Source organism: Heliangelus exortis, chromosome 2 (genome assembly GCF_036169615.1).
Source record: "Heliangelus exortis chromosome 2, bHelExo1.hap1, whole genome shotgun sequence".
Taxonomy (NCBI): domain Eukaryota; kingdom Metazoa; phylum Chordata; class Aves; order Apodiformes; family Trochilidae; genus Heliangelus; species Heliangelus exortis.
The window spans coordinates 99,527,460-99,547,037 of NC_092423.1; the positions used below are offsets into that span (position 1 = coordinate 99,527,460).

Here is a 19,578-nt window from a genome sequence, read left to right on the forward strand (position 1 = left end):
AAGCCAAACACCTGCTGACAGGTTTTGGCAACCTGACCCAACTGTGGTTATTCAGCCTGTGGCTTCCTTTCATATGCATCCTGCATGCATCCTCCTGTGGAATGAAACTCAGGCATGCATAACTTGTCTGCTATCTGCCATACTTGGAGCCAGTCCTACTCTTCCTGCCATTTTGTAGGCAGGGGAAGTTTGTCTGTATTCACTGTGACAGATGCATCACTATCCACCATATCCCAACCCACCGATCTTTTGGAGACAGAAAACCCTAATGGCCAAGTTTCAAATACACCTTCTTCTGCAGCATCTTTTCTACTCTCATAGACAAAACGTATTTCCAGCCTTTGCCCACCCCTGGGCTGCAACATTAATTACAATCTCTCCATCTACCTACTTTTGTCAGAGACATGCCCAGACACCCAGAGCAACACCAGGGCCTCGCCAGACTATGCAGTACAAAAGCAAGGAGAGATGGTCATAAGCACTTTATCATCCTATCAAAGTGATGTGCCTGGCCAGAGATGAGAGAAGTTGAAGAGCAGCTCATGTCTGTATAGTAGCTAATGCTAATGAATTCACTTGCCTAGAGACGTTCTTATCTTTGTATATGTAATATTATATGAAACCAAAGTCTCTCCTAGAGTGTTTCCAAGATGCCTGGCATTATCCTGCTGTCATAACTAGGGCTCCAATCTCAAGCTCTTCACGCTGAGTTGAAGGCATGAATAGTCACAGATGCAGCCTGAAGAACTTCAAGATGAGAGGACTGGGCCTATCTTTACTTCTCTGTCTTGGGTTCGTGCTGTGGTGTTTTGGAAGCAGGGAGGGCCACAGGGGTGGCTCCTCTGAGAAGCTGCTGTAAGCTCCCCGGGTTCCAATCACTGTCCTGCCTCTGCCCAAGGCTGAGCAGGTATGGGAAGCTGGATGAGCTTCTGTGAGTACCATATTCAAGAAAGTAAAAATAAAGCTGCAAAAATATAAGAAAAGGGCCCACAGAGCAGAGGATGAAGTGAGAGAGAAACGCCCGAGCAGGGATTTCCCCGCAGCCCATGGTGAGATGGCAGCTGTCCCCCTGCAACACAGTGGATCAGTCACTAAAGGAGCACAGTGGCTCAGTCCCTAAAGGACCATGATGGGGTAAATGTGGATTCTGGATCACAGAGAGGGTCAGATGTGGATCTGCAGCCGTGTAGGGCCCCGTGGCAGAGGAGGTGACTGCTCCCGCAGCAGCCGTGACTCTGTGTGCAGCCCAGGCTGGAGCAGTCTGTGCCTGAGGAACTGCACCTGTGGGAGGGACTCATGTCCCAGGGGTTCCTGAAGGACTCTCTGCCATGAGAGGGATCCCGTGTTGGAGCAGGGGAAGGCTGTGAGGAGTCCTCCCCCTGGGGAGGAAGGAGCGGCAGAAACACCGTGTGGGGAATTGACCCTAAACCCCCCCTGCCCCTCCCCTGTGCCCTGAGGGGGAGGCAGCAGGGAAGGGATCCGGGACTGGGAGGGGTGGGGAGAGAAGGTATGAAGATCTGGCCATGTTTTCTCTTTCTCCTTGTGGATTAAATTAGTTCTTTTTCTCCCCAAGTTGCATTTGTCTGGTTTTGCCTGTAACCATAACTGGGGAATGCAAGCCTCCCTATCCGTGTCTCGATAAAAGAGCCTCTGGGTGGATTTTCTCCTCCCTGTCCCACAGTGGGGGTGAACAAGTGAAGGCTTGGTTGGTACGGACTGGGCTTAAAATGCGACATTATCTTTCTTCCCCAAATGCTCGGATTTCAAAGGGATTTGCCCAAAATACTCTCATCACGCAGCTCATAGGCTCTCCACTAACTTCAGCTAAAGAAAGGCAAGATGGTGCTTGTAATATGACCTAGTCAGAAAGGCAGCTGTCTTTACTTAGTACATACTCCAGTGACTGACAGGGCATTAAATCAGCAGTAAGGAACAAATCCTTGCTTTACACCTCCCTAGCAGTGGGTGGCAGGATTAGCAGTCAGTTGAACTGCCTACTACCCAAGAAATCACAAAGTGACCCATGTGGCTATTGCACACTTACTCACCCACTGCTTACAAACCACACTGCTCTTCCACAACCTGCCAACTCTTTTATTGTGTGTAAAGGTGGCAGGGGAATCATAAAGCAATCTTTTTTTTTTTTATGAGAGGGGGTTGGAGAAGGGGAGGGAGAACAAAGAAGCTTCCTTCAGAACGGTTTGAAGTAACTCCAATGGAGTAAAAATAAATAAATAAAACAGTAAGGCCAAACAAAAATGAAATTGATGAAGAAATCATAGCCTGTAGGTCAGTTCCTTTCTCTTCAACATGACACAAGAACAGCAACACTGTAGAATATGTTTTTTAAAAATAACAACAAATTAACAGTGCAGCTAACCCAGGTCTGAAAGGCCCAACTTAGTTATTTTAAAGCTCATCTACTTAAGTAAAAAAAAAGAAAAAAACAAAAAAATCCCAAACTGATACTTTTAAATTCAAATATGTATACTTAATCTCTGCATCTTATCACACACAAAGTGCAAGCTAACCACACCACCATGCTAGTGTGACTGTGGACAGCAAAGATAACAGCCTTCTATTATTATTAATATTACTTAGAAACTGCTCCCCCATGTAAAATTTCCAGCTAATTCTCTGCATATTTTTTACATATTTCTTTCCCCTCTCCACACAAGTTATCAAATTCAGAGCAGCTGCTATACTGCTATACACTGGAAAGTGGAGGATTTTAAATTGAAATCAAAGAGCAGAATCTCAATCAGTCCATTTCTTATACCCTTGACAGCATGCGGTATGGACGGCTGTGGAGGAAAAAGTCTTTAGCCTGGTGAAAAGGAAGATGGAAACTTGGTGTTTATTTTGCATTCCTTCATCTCAAATTGTGGCTTTCAGGGACATTAGTTATTTGCTTAGGATGCTGAACTTGTCTTAAATTGCCTCTACAGTTTCAAGAAAGAACATGATCTCTATAAAAAGCAGCTGTAAATCAGGTGGTATCAATCTAGCTGAGTAATAGGGTGGAGAGGATGAAAGCAGAAACAAGAGGAGAACCTTACAAAGAGCAGTTACACATACACGAATTTTGGACTAGCAGCAGATGCTAAGGAAGCTGCAAAAAACCCTCCCGATGGATGGGGGGGACCCAACAGTGCAAAGTCTGAGGGAATCCTTAGAGAGGCTTGCTCATACTTTAGAGTAAAGCAGCTTTTGAGTACAATAGTGTGGTCACAAGCTGTGCAGAAGTAGTTCAGCTTTTTTTGGGACCACACAGGGCGCCAGCTGATTAAGTCTCAGGGAACTTTTTGCTTCAAAAAATCTAACTCAAGACTGAACAGCTGGTGAGGAGCAAGACACCTCACTTACCCGACACTGCTGCCCCCCCGAAGAAAGCTCCATGACAAAACCAAACACCATTAAAAATGCTCTACAAAGCCCGGACTCTGCTGCAACGGGAGGGAGGGCATTTAATTGGGAAATAGCACCACCTGGTGACTCCTGCTGCTGAGGGAGAAGTAAGCTGTCCACTTGGCCAGACTGGGACAGGAGGAAAGGAGGAAGGAACATCAGTTGAATTGCTCGAGTGAGCTGGGAGCCAAAAGCCTGAGTAAGGAAGGAATGAGGACTGCTTGTTGGAGTTTCAAGAACAAGCCAAGTGGAACAGAGATGCAAATAAGAGAGCCTGAGCACCTTCCCTTGGAAACATGGGCATCTCCTGCTGCTCTTACCACCTTGGGAGCCTTCCATGACACTGTGGTGTGAACATAGCAAAGGCAGCTGCAAAGGGATACCATACCTCACACATACATCACTGTATCAGTGTACCATGTGAAAGGAAAACACTGAAGCCTTCACAGTATCAACAACATTGTACACCTCAGAGGGACATTTGTTGCTTATTTTGAGGAGATCTTCAGCTTCATGGAGTCACTACTGCCCAACCAAGAACCATGCCACTATTTGCTCTCTACTGGTCACTGAATCATAGGATTCTCTTCACCAAGGCATAATGCAAACCAACAGGTAAATCTATGCTGTCAGATGCCCTCTAAGTAATAAAACAGTGTATTACCTCACAGCCTGTGGTATGCTCTCCTAGCTCTCCATTCCCACCACCCAAGTTCACCTTAATGACCACACTCTGCTGCTCTCTTGCTGATTTCCGAGCTGAATACCACCACAGATAATTAAATACAGTTGTTACCATGTTCACTGCTTCATTTTTCAGGTGAAGAGGAGAAATGAGAGCCCCGATTTACCATGGGAAAATTCCCACTGTGGTACCACAGATGGGTGGTGGTCACCACTCAACCCCACCTAATGAAGGAGGGACCAAGAGCAAACTTAGCAGATCTCTCCAGCATGTGAAACTTCAACATGGAGCTAAGCAAAGTCAAAGTAAAACAAAAGCAAATTGCAAGTCCTGCCTTAATGTCTAAGCCATTTTATAGAAAGCAATATCTGATTTCATTGACCTAAATAGTCAGGCTATTTTCTGGACTAACTTGGGAGACCTGAACACTGCAACCCTTTTCCTACCCCCTCTATCCCAAAATATACATGCAGTCACATAAACCCATTTGGCACACTACTCTTCACACAGATAAATTCCTATTTAAAATACAGCAAAAATATATCTGAATAATATCTGCTTAGGAATCCTGACAACTAGCCCTCAACCTGAAAAATTAAATAAGGGAAAAGTGTTAAGGAAGCAACTTACAAGTCACTGTACTTCACACTGTTAATGATAATGAGTATTGATTGCAAGGGCTCTTATCTCTATAGGCCATATACATACACAGCAGGATAACATTCTGGTTAAGTATCATTCACCATCGTTGTACAATGCAGTGATCTGAGAAACAAAATTCAATTTTCAGTCTAAATAATACATAAATAACCTGAGGCTTTCATAGCTTAGTGAACATGCTAGGCAACAGCATCCTGATAAATGTTGTTTTTTGAGTACAGTTTGGCAGCAAAAAATAGGATAAAGAGTCCTGTGTCACTCTTTCCTAATACAATTATTCTTCTAAGTGAACCTTCCCCACATACATTTGTAGCAGCTGAAACTTTAAAAATAATGGTATAAGGAGGTACACTTTGACCTAACTGCTGTTTGACAGAAGTTTCTGTTCATACTCAAACACTGTCTCTTCTGTTGTCAAAGCCTATAATTAGGGACCTTAATTTCAAAATACAGACTTGTTAGTGTCACTAACTAAAAAAGGCAAAAAAAAGAAGAAATCATAAACCTGTCTCCCTACATAGAAGATATTAAAAATCTTCCAGCCAGCATGGAATTGATAATAGAGTTGAAACATTACAGTTTCCTATGAAAGCAGTGTCTCTTATCCAATTAACTGTACGCACATCAACCAGGTACAGCATTTGAGGAAAATACCCTTGGTGTCCAGTTTACTACTTCAATAATATAAAAACTGTCCAATGATCTCTGGGAAAATTTGCAAAAAGGCTGAATTACCTTCAAATTTACCCATCCAAGCTCAGTAAACAACTCAACTCAGTGTTCAGACATTCCTTACCAATCTCTAACTACTTTACATGCAACTTACTATAGCATTTCATAGCAAAGAGGAAGAAAAAAGCCACATAAATTACTGGTGACAACTGAAACACAAGTTGAAAACCTCAGTCTTGGAGCAAAGAAAGCCTGATTCTCTCTCTTGCAGCAACAGGTGATACAGGGGAAGGAGACAGAGTTTCAGTGGGCAGCTATATAAAGACATTTCCTTTAATAAATGGGAACCAGCCTCATGGCCCCGAATCTTTACTCCAGATTAGCAGAGCCCTAGTAGATGAAATGTTGTCTGCCAAAAACCATGAGGCTACCAACCACTCTTCCTTGCCTCTCGTCTGGCCAAAGGCAACCAGACACCACCAAGCCCAAGCAGTTCAGGAAACACCATGAGGGCAGGACAGGAGCTTAGGATTTAGTTCATTATTTTTATCACCAAACCCTCTCTGCTTATCAATTCCTTTTTAGCCCATATAACAGCCTGTAAAACTGGTGGTTTCTGATGACCATGGAAATTAGTCTCCTTTTATCAGCTGCCTGAAGACTGGCCAGCTGCTAATGGCATTTTCTTTACATGGGTCACCCTTACATTTTGCCAGCCTCTGAAAACCTACATTAATTACCCTGCAGACATGTTACAACATATGTCCTCCCCTGGGGGCATCAGGGGAAGAGATGAGATGTACTGGAATTTACCAGTATTTTTTACCTAGAGTTACATGTAGATTACATGTAGATGGAGATCTTGTACATGTACGTGGCCATTAAATGGCACCAAGGAGAAGTCCAAAATCCTTGAAAATTGGGATTTTCATTTCCTGAAGGACATACAGGAGTGGGAATGGACAATCAGAGGTCTTTGTAAATCTCTATATGTGTTAGAAAATATTACACCGAGCTATCATATTTAATTAACTTAGATTAATAGTGATTTGGCGTTCATTTCACCTCTGGCCTGGACCTGAAGTTCTTCCTAATGAAGTAAATATCACTACTTTTTTTAAACAGCATCACATAGGGATCCATCTGGTGCTTTCCCCTCTGTTACCCATGCAAGCAAATAGAAGAGATAAGAGCAAGCACAGTATAATAAAATGCAGGGCTGAGTTTATCTGTGGATTTACTGTGTGCTGCTGTGAACTTGCTCACAAATGGAAGACATTACCAGCACAAGGCTGTATCCCTTAAGCAGTTTACTTTTTGAAGGTTTTCACCCCCTGATGATTTTCAGCAGGACTGAAACTCAGCAGTTCTTACAGCTGGGACCACAAGTGCCAGGGAATTCAACATTTTCAGGAAAAGCCATTTTAAATGTGCAGAACAGGAGGTGTCATTGATGTCATTATAAAGGCACCTTCCTCTCTCCACCACAAAAAAATAACTAGGAAATAAGTATCTAACTTCAAAGTGACTCACGTAAAGAAGTTTTGATTCGTCTGGCTAGTTTCTCTCATCTTCACCCAAAAATCAGAAGCCAAAAATAGTCAAAAGTGTACAGACTTTGCAAATTTCAACTGAAAACACGCTGGGATAATTTCAAGTGGCAATTCTAAGCCATGAAGTGTAATACATTTAAGGACATCTCAAGGGAAAAGCTTGGATAGAGTCAGAGCTGATTTGATCTGTCCCTCCAAAGTAGGAGGAGACTGAGCCACACAGCGAGTACTGAGAGTCCCTCAGGACATCTTGTTTGGGTACTAACACTTTCTGTGTTGTAGTCTTAGTGCCTGGGACTGAGCCCAAAACTCCTGCAGATCCAGAGACGCTAGAACAACAGGCAGAGGGATTTTGGACTTGTTCACCCTGCCTTATTTTGTGTATATTACTCCCTTCAATGTTTCGCTCTGTGTGTTTCTCTGTTTCCTTATTTACTGCTTCTCTTTCCCTCTTCTTCTCTGACTTTACCCTTCACCCCGTGTTCCTCCTTCCCTCTCATCAGTCCCCCACAATGCTCCTCTAATGCTTTCCTTTGGCCTCACAGTTTCATTCCACCACTTCCTCCCCCTCCTCCACTCGTCTCTGTTACCACTTTGTTCCTCCAAATTTCCTCTACACCACCTTTTAGACCCCTTTTTCTACTGGTCACAACCTAAACTATTCCTGTAAAATTTTTAGTCAGTAGGGCTACCAGACAAACTCTTTTAATTTGGATTTATTCTTCAAATGCCCAAGGTTCAATCTCCCTCTTTTTCACCACACCAGCTTAAAAGAGGAGGCAAAGCTGGACATGAAGCTCCAGATCAACTTACATGGTCAAATAAAGCACCATCTCCAAAGAGTCTATCAGATCCCAAAAAACAAGAAGAGGTAAAACTGAGCTGCTTTATCTGATTTTAATGTCAAAAGACAAGAATCACACAAGAGCTATACTTAATTTACAGTATTTTTTTACCTTTGTCCTCTACACAGGACTTCATTCAGCTGAGTATTAAAGTATACACTGAGCTTGAAGCTTGGGATTCAATTTAGCCTGCTGAACCATGTACCCTGATGGACTGCTGAAGAAGGATTACCCCAGTGCTTAGAACTAAGCACGTGCTTAAGGACTCAACTCTAAAAATTAGGGCTTCATTAAGATAATCTTGAATCAGCATTTATGTTATCTGGTTTTATACAGGTGCCATTTTTGTCACATACATGTCTGTCTAATATCTAGATGTGCATTTATTCTTTTCAAGCACACTCTGCAGGAAAAAAAAATCTAAGAGGGGGACAGGAAATAGTAAACAACAGAACTATTAACTCTGAAGACTATTTGCACAAGCTACACTCTGCTGTTGCAGTCCTAACAGCTGAAGACATTAAATGTGGGAGAAAATGGTTAATTCCTTCACTGACATCCGAGCAAACTAAGACAAAACCAAAGTCCAGCTTTCACTGAATTTTCCACAATAGCAATATTGGCAAAACAAAAACAAAAAAAAGCTGATTTACAGGATAATGTAATAAAAAGGCTTGTTTGTAGCATACTCAAGAACTGACTATCCTAAAAGATGGCCCGCATAGCATTGCAAAGGTTGGAGTCAGCATGGATTAGGCACCATGAAGAGCTTGGGGTCTAAATGCTGTTGGAAGTTTCCTGTTCATGTCAAGCTTACACAAGATACATTGCAAGTGTTGATTTTATGACTCTTAAAATAGATCCACTTGTAATTAGTATGCTAAAGAAAAAATAAGAGGGGGAAAAAAATAGATATAATGGGCTTCCTATCCAATAAAGGAATTCTGTTCTGTCCCATTTCTCAGATCCCTCCAGGAATTAACCAGCTGCCAGATTTATCCAGCTACAAAGTGGATGTGTGTCTCTGCACACTGGGAGTGGTGTGTGTCAGTCAGTAAGAGGTTTTGTTTTCTTCTTTAAATTAACAAAGACCATCTCAAGGAAATAGGCAGTATGTGCTTCCAGAAGCTGCACAAAAATGTAATTGTGACTGCATGGACAAATACCTCAAATTTTTCATTTGCAATATGCATCTAGCTCTTAAACTACTATGCATAGTGGTACTGTGCTTTCTCTCCTTTAAATAAAGCAGTTAAAAATGATTTACAGTCCCAAGAGCCAATACTTTGGTGTGACCCCCAACGCATCCAAGTGAATCCTCTTGCGGATGCTTTTCGCACTGCTCTTTGGGAAGCACAATGATCCCTACCACAGCTTCTCTGCATTGGCACACACCAGATGCTGACCAAATACCTGAGGATTCCTCTTCTGCTGCTGAATCCCCAGGAACAGCTTCACAAGCTGAGAAACACATCTCGAGAACACACACAGCAGCAATCCTGGAGATGAGGTACCAGCTACTACTTATGAAAATAAGATAGAGGAGATTAAAGCCACTCCAATGCCCCCTATATCTCATAGGTCACCAGTGAGCATGGGAGGACACATAAATGACTTCAGGCATATTCAGCCTGGAGAAGAGTGGGCTCCAGGGAGACCTCAGAGTCTTATAGCATCCTTCCAGTACCTGAAGGGGGCTTACAGGAAAGCTGAGGAGGAACTTTTTACAAGGGCATACAGTAACAGGACAATGGGTAACAGCTTTAAACAGGAAAACGTAGATTTAGATTAGACACTAAGAAGGAATTCTTCCCTGTGAGGGTGATGAGACACTGGAACAGGTTTCCCAGGGAAGCTGTGGATGCCTCATCCTTGGAAGTGTTCAAGGACAGGCTGGATGGGGCTTTGAGCAACCTGGTCTAGTGAGAGGTGTCCCTGCCCATGCAGGGGGATGGGAACTATATCTTTTAGGTCCCTTTTAACCCAAACCATTCTATAAGTCTATGATTCTATGTCCCACCATGCTGGAGCACAGCTTTGCTGACAAACCATTAGATCCTAACAGAACTTATTAAATTTTGTTTGCTGAAGGACTACATGGCCCCACCTGAATTATTTTTTTTTCAAAATTAAACCCACTTTAGGAACCTCCCTAATCCACTTTGGCTCTGAAGACAGTGTTTAAAGTAGTGGAAAACCTGCATCTGATATTCTCTAGCTGTAGGTAAATTCTTGCAAGAGGCCAATACTTGTAATTTTCTAAGATTGTTCATAAGGTTTTTCATAGTTCCCTACAGTTGTGCCCAGCAGAGGCTGACCAGGCCAGCCAGGACACCCAATGACGTCTGCAGCATCCTGTCACTCTGCTGACAAAGGAGGAAACAATAACTTGGGGACACAAAGTATTTAGTAGCACATGTACTTCCACATGTTGCCCAAATAAAAACTTACTCTGTCCAAAACAAAAAGCACAAAACTGTAACTGCTCTACCCTCTCCTCCAAGAAATATAAAAAAACCACACCCTAACTAGCATTTATGTTTAAAAATAGCCAGGCTGAAAAAAAAAAAAAAAAAAAAAAAAAAAGCATTTGTTCCACTGCCTGTTGTTCAGCTTTCACAAGCAGTGCTGTGAGGCTGGAGGCTGTAAATCAAACCACTGGCATTTGCTTACACAAGGCTGTGCTCCAAGCCAGCCTCTCATCCACCTCCGGAGGCAGCTTTATAAAGCTTGGATTTGTCTTCTTGTGGTAGTGCACAAAACTGCAAGCGTTCAGGGGAAGGGTGTATAAGATGTTTCAGAAGAAAAATGAAATGTCTGCCTTTCCTTGTGCATTTCATGTGAAGTTGAGATGGAATTTAAGTATTTCCATTCACCTTGACCTTTACACCATTACCCAGTCTCTGCAAGGTAGGTAGAGAGAAAAGAAGTATCTCCATGAGACTAAAGCTGTCTTTTATTCTCATTTTCATTGGAAGCCCATGCCCATGGCAGCCTGCACACACTGTCTGCCGAGGGGCTGCAGGATTCATTTCACAGGAGCTGCCTGGAGGCTGTGACCTCAAGTTAGTGGGGGCTGTGACAAGCCCTGACAAGGAGCAGAGCACTGAAGGCTTCCTCTGCCCTGTCCAAAAAAGTGTAGGATGATCTAACCCATCAACATGATTAACATTGGATGCAGGTATGATTTTTAAACGTATTTATCATATTTTATAATTCAGCCCTTTACCCAAAAGAAGTGGAAGGGAAAAATAACCCATCTTAAATCTTCTGTAAATATTAGTAGACTAAACATTTAGAACTACCAGGCCTTGTAAAGTAGAAGGAAAAGACCAGACTGAACACTAGCTTGTAGTGGCTTTCAGAGGGAAAACCCTCTAGAGCTATGTTGTGGAATGTTAGAGAGGTTTGGAGAATATTCTCCAACATTCTCCAAACTTCTCTAACATTCCACAACAGAGCAAGAACTCCACACAGGATAGAAAGCAGCAAGCACTCCTCTTCCGCCTGTCCCAAGAGGCAGGGTCACCACCTGGACTGCCCAAGGATGAGCTGTTCCTACCTGTCTCCTTGTGCCACTAGAAAGCTCCAGGGATACCAGAGAGACCCACAGCCAGTTCTGGCCATGGCTGGGGTGCTGCATGTCACCCTACAGCCCTCAGTGCCCCGTGCTGTGGGTCTGGCTACTGGGCATGTGGCTACTGGCCTGTGTGCCACCATCTGCAGCACAGGCAAGGAAACCAGAGAGCAGAAGAGGGAATAGAAATTTCTTAGAGCTGGCACACACTGTCAGCTCTGGAGACAACAAATTATCATTGCCCTTACAACCAGGTCCTTGGTGCTCTGCAAAAGAACAAGACTAACCCTGAGAAAGACTGACCTGTCTGATGTGTACACTACCTAATTCATCAAAGGCAAATGCCTTTGTTCCCTTTGATGTCAGGATCCAGTGGATCAGACAAACCCACCTAGTTTCCCCACCATCCTTCCTGACCCTTTCCTGACACCTCTGGGTATCCCTGGTTGTGCTGGGCCACAACTCCAAAATACATCCCCCCATCAATGGAGGTTGATGAGCCACTGAAGCTGAGGAGAAACAAATTGCCCTGCATTCAACAATTTGTTTTCTGTGGAATCCCCTCAATTGTGGGAAAGGTAGAGTCAACAGCACAAACCTCCTCAAGTCAGCTGTATTCCATGTCAATGCACCCCATCTGTCTTCCCCCCAGAAACATGGTGTAGCCAATGAAGAAAATGGTGCCTGCCCTGAACTCACCTCAACAGGGACACAGCCAGGAAATGCAGGGCCAACAACAATCCCCTGGGGGTCCAACAGCCCTGAAGACTGAGAAAGTGGAATTTGGAATAAGGAGCAGAGGGAAGCAAAAAAAAAAAAGGCGAGTGTTTGAGAGCAACCGGAGCTCCAGCCTCCCTGTAAATGTTTCTCTCAACAAGGAGTTGGCTTGAGAATTTTTAGAAAGAGTATGTCTATACACCCTACAGACTTGCAGTCTCAAAACCCTAAAAACCCAGCTCAGACACAACCCCAAAATTCACCAGCAGTGTAATTTATAAACACTACTGCATGCAAAAGCCCTGCAGGTTCAGAGACCTTTGTCCATGAGCAGCTTAGATAAAATCTATTTTGCCACTTCCTTAAACTGCACTCGAAAGGCAACACACCCTATATCAATAAGGTTAATTTTGCCTTAGAAACAAGTTGTAGCCTCAAACAGAGTCTCAAGAGATATACTTTAAATCTAAATAAAAAATTATCTTCTAACATAGCTTGGCGTAACCCAGTTAACAGGAACTGTCTGACGAGAATGACATGGGGATTTTTTTCCCCACACATTTCTTGCATGCAGAGTTTCTGGTTGCTTCATACAGCCTGCCTCAGCACTACTTAACTGAGTAGGGCTAAAACTGCATTCCCCCCTGCTACAAAAAAATGGAGCTTACTACCAATTCAACTTCCTTATTTTGGTAGAAAGAATTTACTTTTTCCTCAGAAGTACTGCAAAACAAGAAATGACAAAATTTTTCAGCCAGTACTCAGAAATTAGAAAGTGAGACTGAAGTAAGGGGCTGGGGAAACCTTAAAAAACCCCAACCAACTGGTAACCCTACACGCAAAAGAAATACATACCGTTTGAGAGTATGGTATTTATTTTATTTATTGAGAGTATACTACAGCCTGCATATGATTCCTGGATGATTGCCACAGCTCTGCCTCATTCAACAGGCAAGTTGCAGGCAGTGGCTGGGACCTGAGAACTGGTTATCAGCAGATCAGAGACAATCCCGTGCACCAGCAGGCAGCAGCCACTGGGCATTCTTTTCGTGCCCAGTTGGTTAAGTAGTAACCAGCTTCCCTTTCAGAGGCTTTGCAGCTACTGAAAGTAAAACCTGCTTCAAGTCTTGCCTTCTGCTGCTTCAGAAATCCAGTTTGGTTGTGGTGCTGGAAATGAAAGCAGAATGTGGTCTCCACACTCATCTTTTCCTAGAAGGATGTTCTGGTCACAGCCTCGCCTACTCGCTTCCCTTAGCAATCCCACCCAAAACTTTTGGAAGATATGAGTAAATAAAGAAGGTATGTAGGTTCGTCAGGAAAACAGTAAGGCCAAGGTAAATACGAAATCCTGAATCCTGCAAATCCTGAGTAGTTGTTTACCTGCATATTTAATGTATACATTGCAAAAATCTGATTGTAGCCATCTCTGTATTTTATAAATTAATAGGAAAAGGCTAGGTTAAGCTTCTGAATATACACAAGACAATTATTTGGTAAAGGGCATTCAAGGGACATTGATTTTCAGCAAAAATGTTGTTATATGCTCTAGGTGATCCTGCTTTACTGTGAGAGTTGGACTAGATTTCTAGAGATTCCTTCTGGCTGACAATTCTGTGATTCAGTGTGTGATTTATTGATAGAAAAGGCATTTCTTACTTGGTGCAGAACTTGATTTCTATGTGATATTTCTCAAAAAAAAAAAAAAAAGCCAACCCAAAATCATCAGCCACTGCCTCCTTCAGTATCCTGGCAGACTGTTCTGAATGGCAAAGCAGGGCAATGGAGTATCAAAGTGCTAAGTGCACACATTAAGTGCAAACTTCAGAGTATTCCCACCGAAGAAGAACATCAAGAAAATCATTTCCCACGGAAATGAGGCATAAGGAGTCACACTATCCGTGTGTCTGTCTGTCTGCCTTTCAGTTCCCTCTGGACTTAAAATCATTGTTCAGTTTTACACGAGATTTGGTGTTTCACTACAAAGCAAAGAAATCAGTAGATAGGAGAGAGATGCAGATAAGGGCTCCTTTGATGAAAAGCTGCAGACACTTCACACCAGTGACTCCACAAGACAGCCAGCCATGCAAAATCATGATTCAAAAATTTCTCTCATAATACAGCTATTTGCTTACATAGTAAGACATAAATGACTAAGTAGATAATGATAAACCATTAACACACACACACAAAAAGAAAATCACTTGTCAGTCTCTGTTCTTGTCTCAGAGACATATTTTGTGGAGAAAATTTTAGAAGGCATACGTTTACTTCATCAGCACAATTTTCTTCTTTTTGCAACCACCTTTGTTGTCTGCACAACTTTGGTCCCTCCTGTTTGCTTTAGGCTACAGCATTGCAGCTGTTGATGCATGCACTGCTTCTAGGGCTGTGCTGTGTTACTGTCTTCAGTAGGATACTCAACATAAAGACACACTTGCACACACCTAGTGAGAAGAAAGGTCTTTAACAGGTACAGCCCATCCATGGGTTCTTTTTTGGTTTTAACAGCTGTGCTCCTATTTGGGGTGGGACATGTAAGCACTGAGAGCATTAATAATGACAAACATTTTAGAGTCAAAAGAGAAATTAAATTATTGTCTTTTATAAATACTAACACAAAATAAAGACTTTCAGACATACATGTTCAGTGCAACAGCTACTTAGAGAAGAGTGGGTACTTAAGCTTGGGACTGAAAGCTCTGACACATGCATGCATATGCTCTGCTACCAGAATTTATTCTCCATCCAACAGAATCCAGAGCTTCACATTATCAGGACACAAAGATAAGAAAAGAGAGGTCTTCTCCTTAGGAAAACTACTATCATATTCCAAATTACTTCAAACATCAAAAAATTCTGAGCTCAGTTCTACAGCCTGCATTTGCAGATGCTGCACACTGAGATGCATGGCATCGTAAAAGGTAATAAACTGTTCTCCATACCTAGCAATTAGGACTCAGTTGTGGAGAAACTCCTGAGGAAACCTCCTTCCCCACAGAGGAAATGCAGATTATTTGTTAAGAAATTATGAAATCCTTTTAAAAATGTAGGCTTACCAACTTCAGGCTGTATTTTCAGACTACATGCTACCAGAATGCATGCCAGCAAGTGACTTCTTACAAGCAATAAAATGGAAACACAAACAGAGGTGTGAAGAAATTAGGTCTCAGGGATGAAAGATTGTAGACACTGTGTTTGGGAAACAACTTTCTACAGTAAAAGCATTTAAGCTGTTGCACATAACCCCGGGGACAAAGACCAACCTTCGTTGCGAGTTTTTTTTACAAACAGGTGAGCCAAACACATGTCAGGAAAGTTGTAAGAGAAGCTTTAGGGCCAAGGGATGACATACAAGCCTCTTCCACCCCTAAATCCTTTGGTCCTATGATGAACAGTCACAACATAAAAATGTCAAACAAAAACAAAAGGAAAAGAGTAATGGAGGTCGCTTTAGATGGCAGTTTGCAAGCCTCCTCCCAAAATCTCTCCGAAGGGCTGTCAAAGTTTCCTCAGGAAGTGACAAAGACAAGAAACTTTGCCTTAGTCCTAAACCTGGCAATCTCTTCTGCAGTTGCCACACACAATTATGTCAGGACTTGGCAGAGAGTTGTAAATCTCTCCTCCGGCCCACATAAAGAAAATTTTGGGAGCTAAGGCACAGGGCACTCAGCAGCCACAGCCAGATTTGGAAACCTGGCAGCTGAATACCCGGCCACATTTCAGCACAGCTCAGGAACACACCAGCCCCCCAGACACTTCTCTCTCCTTCATCCCCTCAAAAGAGTGCCCACTCAGGACAGAAACATCACTCAAGTCAAGCGGGAGATGCACTTCTTTTTACCACATAAACTGAGCTGCAGCTAAAACTTGCTAAGCCCCAGAAGGAGGTGGCCTCTAACACAGGGACAACTGCTATGAAGAAACAACAAACTGGACCAAGAGACCAGAAAGAGCTTGAGGTGATGAGGTGGGACTTGGAGAAGATGCTCAAGTGGTTTTACTTATGAACATCTTCCGTGTGCAGATACCTCCCAGCCCAGCAGCAATAATTTACTGGGGGAAGTTGTGTAGAAGCATGCTTGAAGACACTTGCACGGCAACATACTCAAGACAGCTATTAAAATTGTGCCTCTGTAGCTCTTACATCTAAGGCTGTGAGGCACTGAACAAGTCGTCAGGCATCCTGCTCCTGCCAGCCCACCAGCAAACTGGAACCACCTCTCCTCAGAGAGCACTGCCTTCTCAAGTTCATGAATAATGAAGCTCCACCACCAATAAAACCTGCCTTCCAAATCGATTCACACCTTACTTTAAGCTGCCCTGTATCTCCTCTCTGTCCTGTCTCTTGCTGGTGTCTTCTTAAATATCTACACACACCACAATCATCCCTTGTGCACTACTCCAGGCTGCTCCAAATCATTCCTATTACACCCACAGAGAGTTTCAAAAACCCCTAGATATTCTGGAGGAAGGGGAAGCGAAACACAGATACACAAACCCCAGTTTTGTTAGATTTATGCTAAAAATTTCAAGCCAGATTCCCCCCTGGCAATTCTGGGTTACATCCAGGTTACTCCCCATCTCAACTGCAATGGCTCCAGGCCAAACACTGGCCCTAGAATACTGCACCAGCTCACATGGCTGGCAGCAGAGAGAACAGCTCTGGTTTCCCTTTTCCCCTTTTCTCACCCTCCTATCTAGATGCTCTACAGCCAAACAGGGCTTCAGGGCTTGTGGAGAAGCTGGTTTTGCAAACCCTGCACCAGCTGCAATTTCTCCTCACTGGGGAATCCTGAGCTGGCAGTAACAGCTTTGCACAGGTCAGGGCCATGGACTGTCAGTGATCCTCCTGTCTGCTTTAGAGGTGCAGCCTGGGGTAAGCTTTGTTCAGAAGTGGAGGGGAAACCAAGTTTACAAATCAATTTAATCCCTATATCTGATTTCTAATAAGGGAGGGAACTCAGGACTGATTACCAGGGTATCTACTATGTACAATACAGAATAAACTACCAGGTCCAGGGTCTACTGAAAAGTCAACTGTCCAGATTCCCTTTGGGAGATCTGAAAATGTATTTCTGAGTTGCCATCTGGCTTTCAAGCAACTCAGAATATTAATAACTGCACTTGTTCACATGAACAGGTATGGAGTTTCCCTGTTCTGGAAATCTAAACTTCCTGTGGGGATTCACCATATGAAGGACTCCTCTCCTTTGGGAAAACAGAATGTAAACTTTCATGGTAAATGAGATGTCTGTGATCAGAATTATAGGATTACACCCTGTTAAAACTCAGGAAGGAGCATCTCACTAACTACTAAGCAACTATAACTACAGACAGATCTTCCTAACCCTATCATTTCAATGAATTACAGAGTAATTGCATACTCCTAGTAACACAGAGCTGCTTTCTTCATAGGTTTCTTTTCCTGCCTTAAAATAAGTAAACAATTGCCTTGCAAAACCTCCAGGACATTTTAATATTACAAAACAGCAATAAATAATGGACAAGAGGAATGTCATCCCACAAGATACTTCATCTCTATAAAATTACAGGATTTTCTGATGGGGAAGAAAAAAAATAAGGAGACACCTACACATTCTACCACAGACTCCTCACATTTGTATAAGTCACATTTATTTTGTCTCTCTACCATTTTAAAAGTTGAAGGCAGGTCTAACTGAGAAAGGAGAAATGGTCAATGACAAATACTTTGGGGTTGAACTCTCCAGTGCCCTGGCACCACGTTCCGGCACTTACTCCAGGGCTAGGTACCCACTCCTGCTGGGTTAAGTGCCTACTCCTGCTGGGCTAAGTGTCAATATAAATCAAAGAGAACTGGAGTGTCTGCATTTGTTCAACTCACTTTGTACTGCATGAAAGAGATTTTACTCTAAGCCACCTCCATTCATGAAGATTTTCTGAACGCTTGGGGAGATACACACCTGAGAGCAGCCTAACTCACACCCAGTCCTTTGAGATGTTTGATTTAAAATTAAATTTACAAAAAAACAACAATGTAACCCAACAACAAAAACTAAATAGTGATGCTCTGCTAGTAACTATCAGAAGAGGTGGCTCTGTCTCCCAGAGTAAGAAGTCGGTGAGCACGTTTTGCTGCGAAGCTCCCTGGGTGCAAGGCAGAGATGGGGCAGGCGGAGCCAAACTGCAAAGCTAAGCACATTGTTACTCCAGATGTGAAACGCACACACGGGTTCGCCAAAAAGCAAAAGCAAAAAAAGCAGTAGCGGAAAGGACATTCCTGTAAGGAGCCGAGAGAAAGAAGTTCTGAAAAAACCCAGGCAAGTAATTAAACAAAGCACCAACGCAGCACAGAGGTGGCCATGGGGCCCGGGAGAAGGAGCCATCCCAAATCATGTCTCGGGGCGGGCAGCGCGATGCTGCTTTCCTCTACTCGCTTCCCACCATTGTTGGAGGGGCTCGGTGAAGCCAGTGACAAACCCTTAAAGGCTGCCGCAAGGATGGCGGGCAATACAACCCTCCCGAATCCCTGTCGGAGCTCCGGCACCGGAGGGAGACCCACGGCGGGGTCACCCTCGCCTCCCGCGGCCGGGGGCAGCCGGCTCTCCCGATGCCCCCGGTTTGGGAAGCACTGGGGGGGGAGGCATTCAGCGAAGAATCTCCTCACCCCTGCCTCCTTCTGTCCCCCTCAAAATTGGCTACTCCGTTCTCACTTTTAAAAAGAAGTTTTAAAGCAGAAACAACACTAAAGCCTTCCCTCGGCGGCCGGTGCGAGACTGCCAAGTTTCAGAGTAGAGGAATTCACGGCGGCTGAGCCCCCACTCCCCACCCCCTCACCGCGTCCGGGACGGGGAAACGCGGCGCCCTCCGCAAGGGAGGAGAAACAGGAGGGGTGGAAGCGTGTTCCCCTTTTTAGCGATCACCCCGTCTCCCTCGGACCCCCCACCCGCGGGGCGGGAAAGAAAGGAGGGAAGCAGACACCCCCTGTCCCCTCTACTCACTCCAAGCAGACACACTTTCAGCTCGCGTATCGCCATCATCTGCCCGGGGCCCGACCGCTCCACATCCCCCGCCGCCGCTCCGCACTGCCCCGCCGCGGCACGGAACAGCCCCCGTCGGCACCGGGAGCGGGACCGGTGCCGCCCCCGCCGCCGGTCACATGGGCCCGAGCCCGGCCCCGCCTCGGTGCTGCCCGCCCCCCCCTCCCAGCTTCAGGGGGTCGCGGGTTCTGTCTGGTAGAGAGGTGGTGCGGGTGGGTATGGGGTCGTCTCTGGGCTCCAGAGGGGGGAGCACTGAATGTGCTTCGTGTTTGGGCTTGTAAAGTGGCGGGAAGGAGGCTGTCTAAATATTTGCTGTTTTGAGAGAAATAATGGGCGGGAGACTGCACCCTGCGTGTAGGGATGCTTCGTCCTCCCACACCGTAAGCTTGGTGGGGATGCAGGGTTTGGGCTGCTTTGGTGGTGCTCAAGCGGCACTCATTTG

General features: G+C 44.2%; 1 protein-coding gene across 2 annotated transcripts in view; it reads right to left on the minus strand.

Moving 5' to 3' along the window:
- RAB31 (RAB31, member RAS oncogene family) overlaps positions 1-19,226 on the minus strand; it is a 66,024-nt gene extending 46,798 nt beyond the window's left edge. The window contains exon 1 of one of the 2 annotated variants that reach the window (XM_071737149.1): positions 19,098-19,226. In XM_071737149.1, the coding sequence (XP_071593250.1) occupies positions 19,098-19,136 (39 nt within the window). In that variant the 5' untranslated portion in view covers positions 19,137-19,226. The remainder of the gene's footprint in view (positions 1-19,097) is intronic. The other variant, XM_071737150.1, reaches the window with a different exon arrangement.
- Positions 19,227-19,578: the final 352 nt, after the last annotated feature.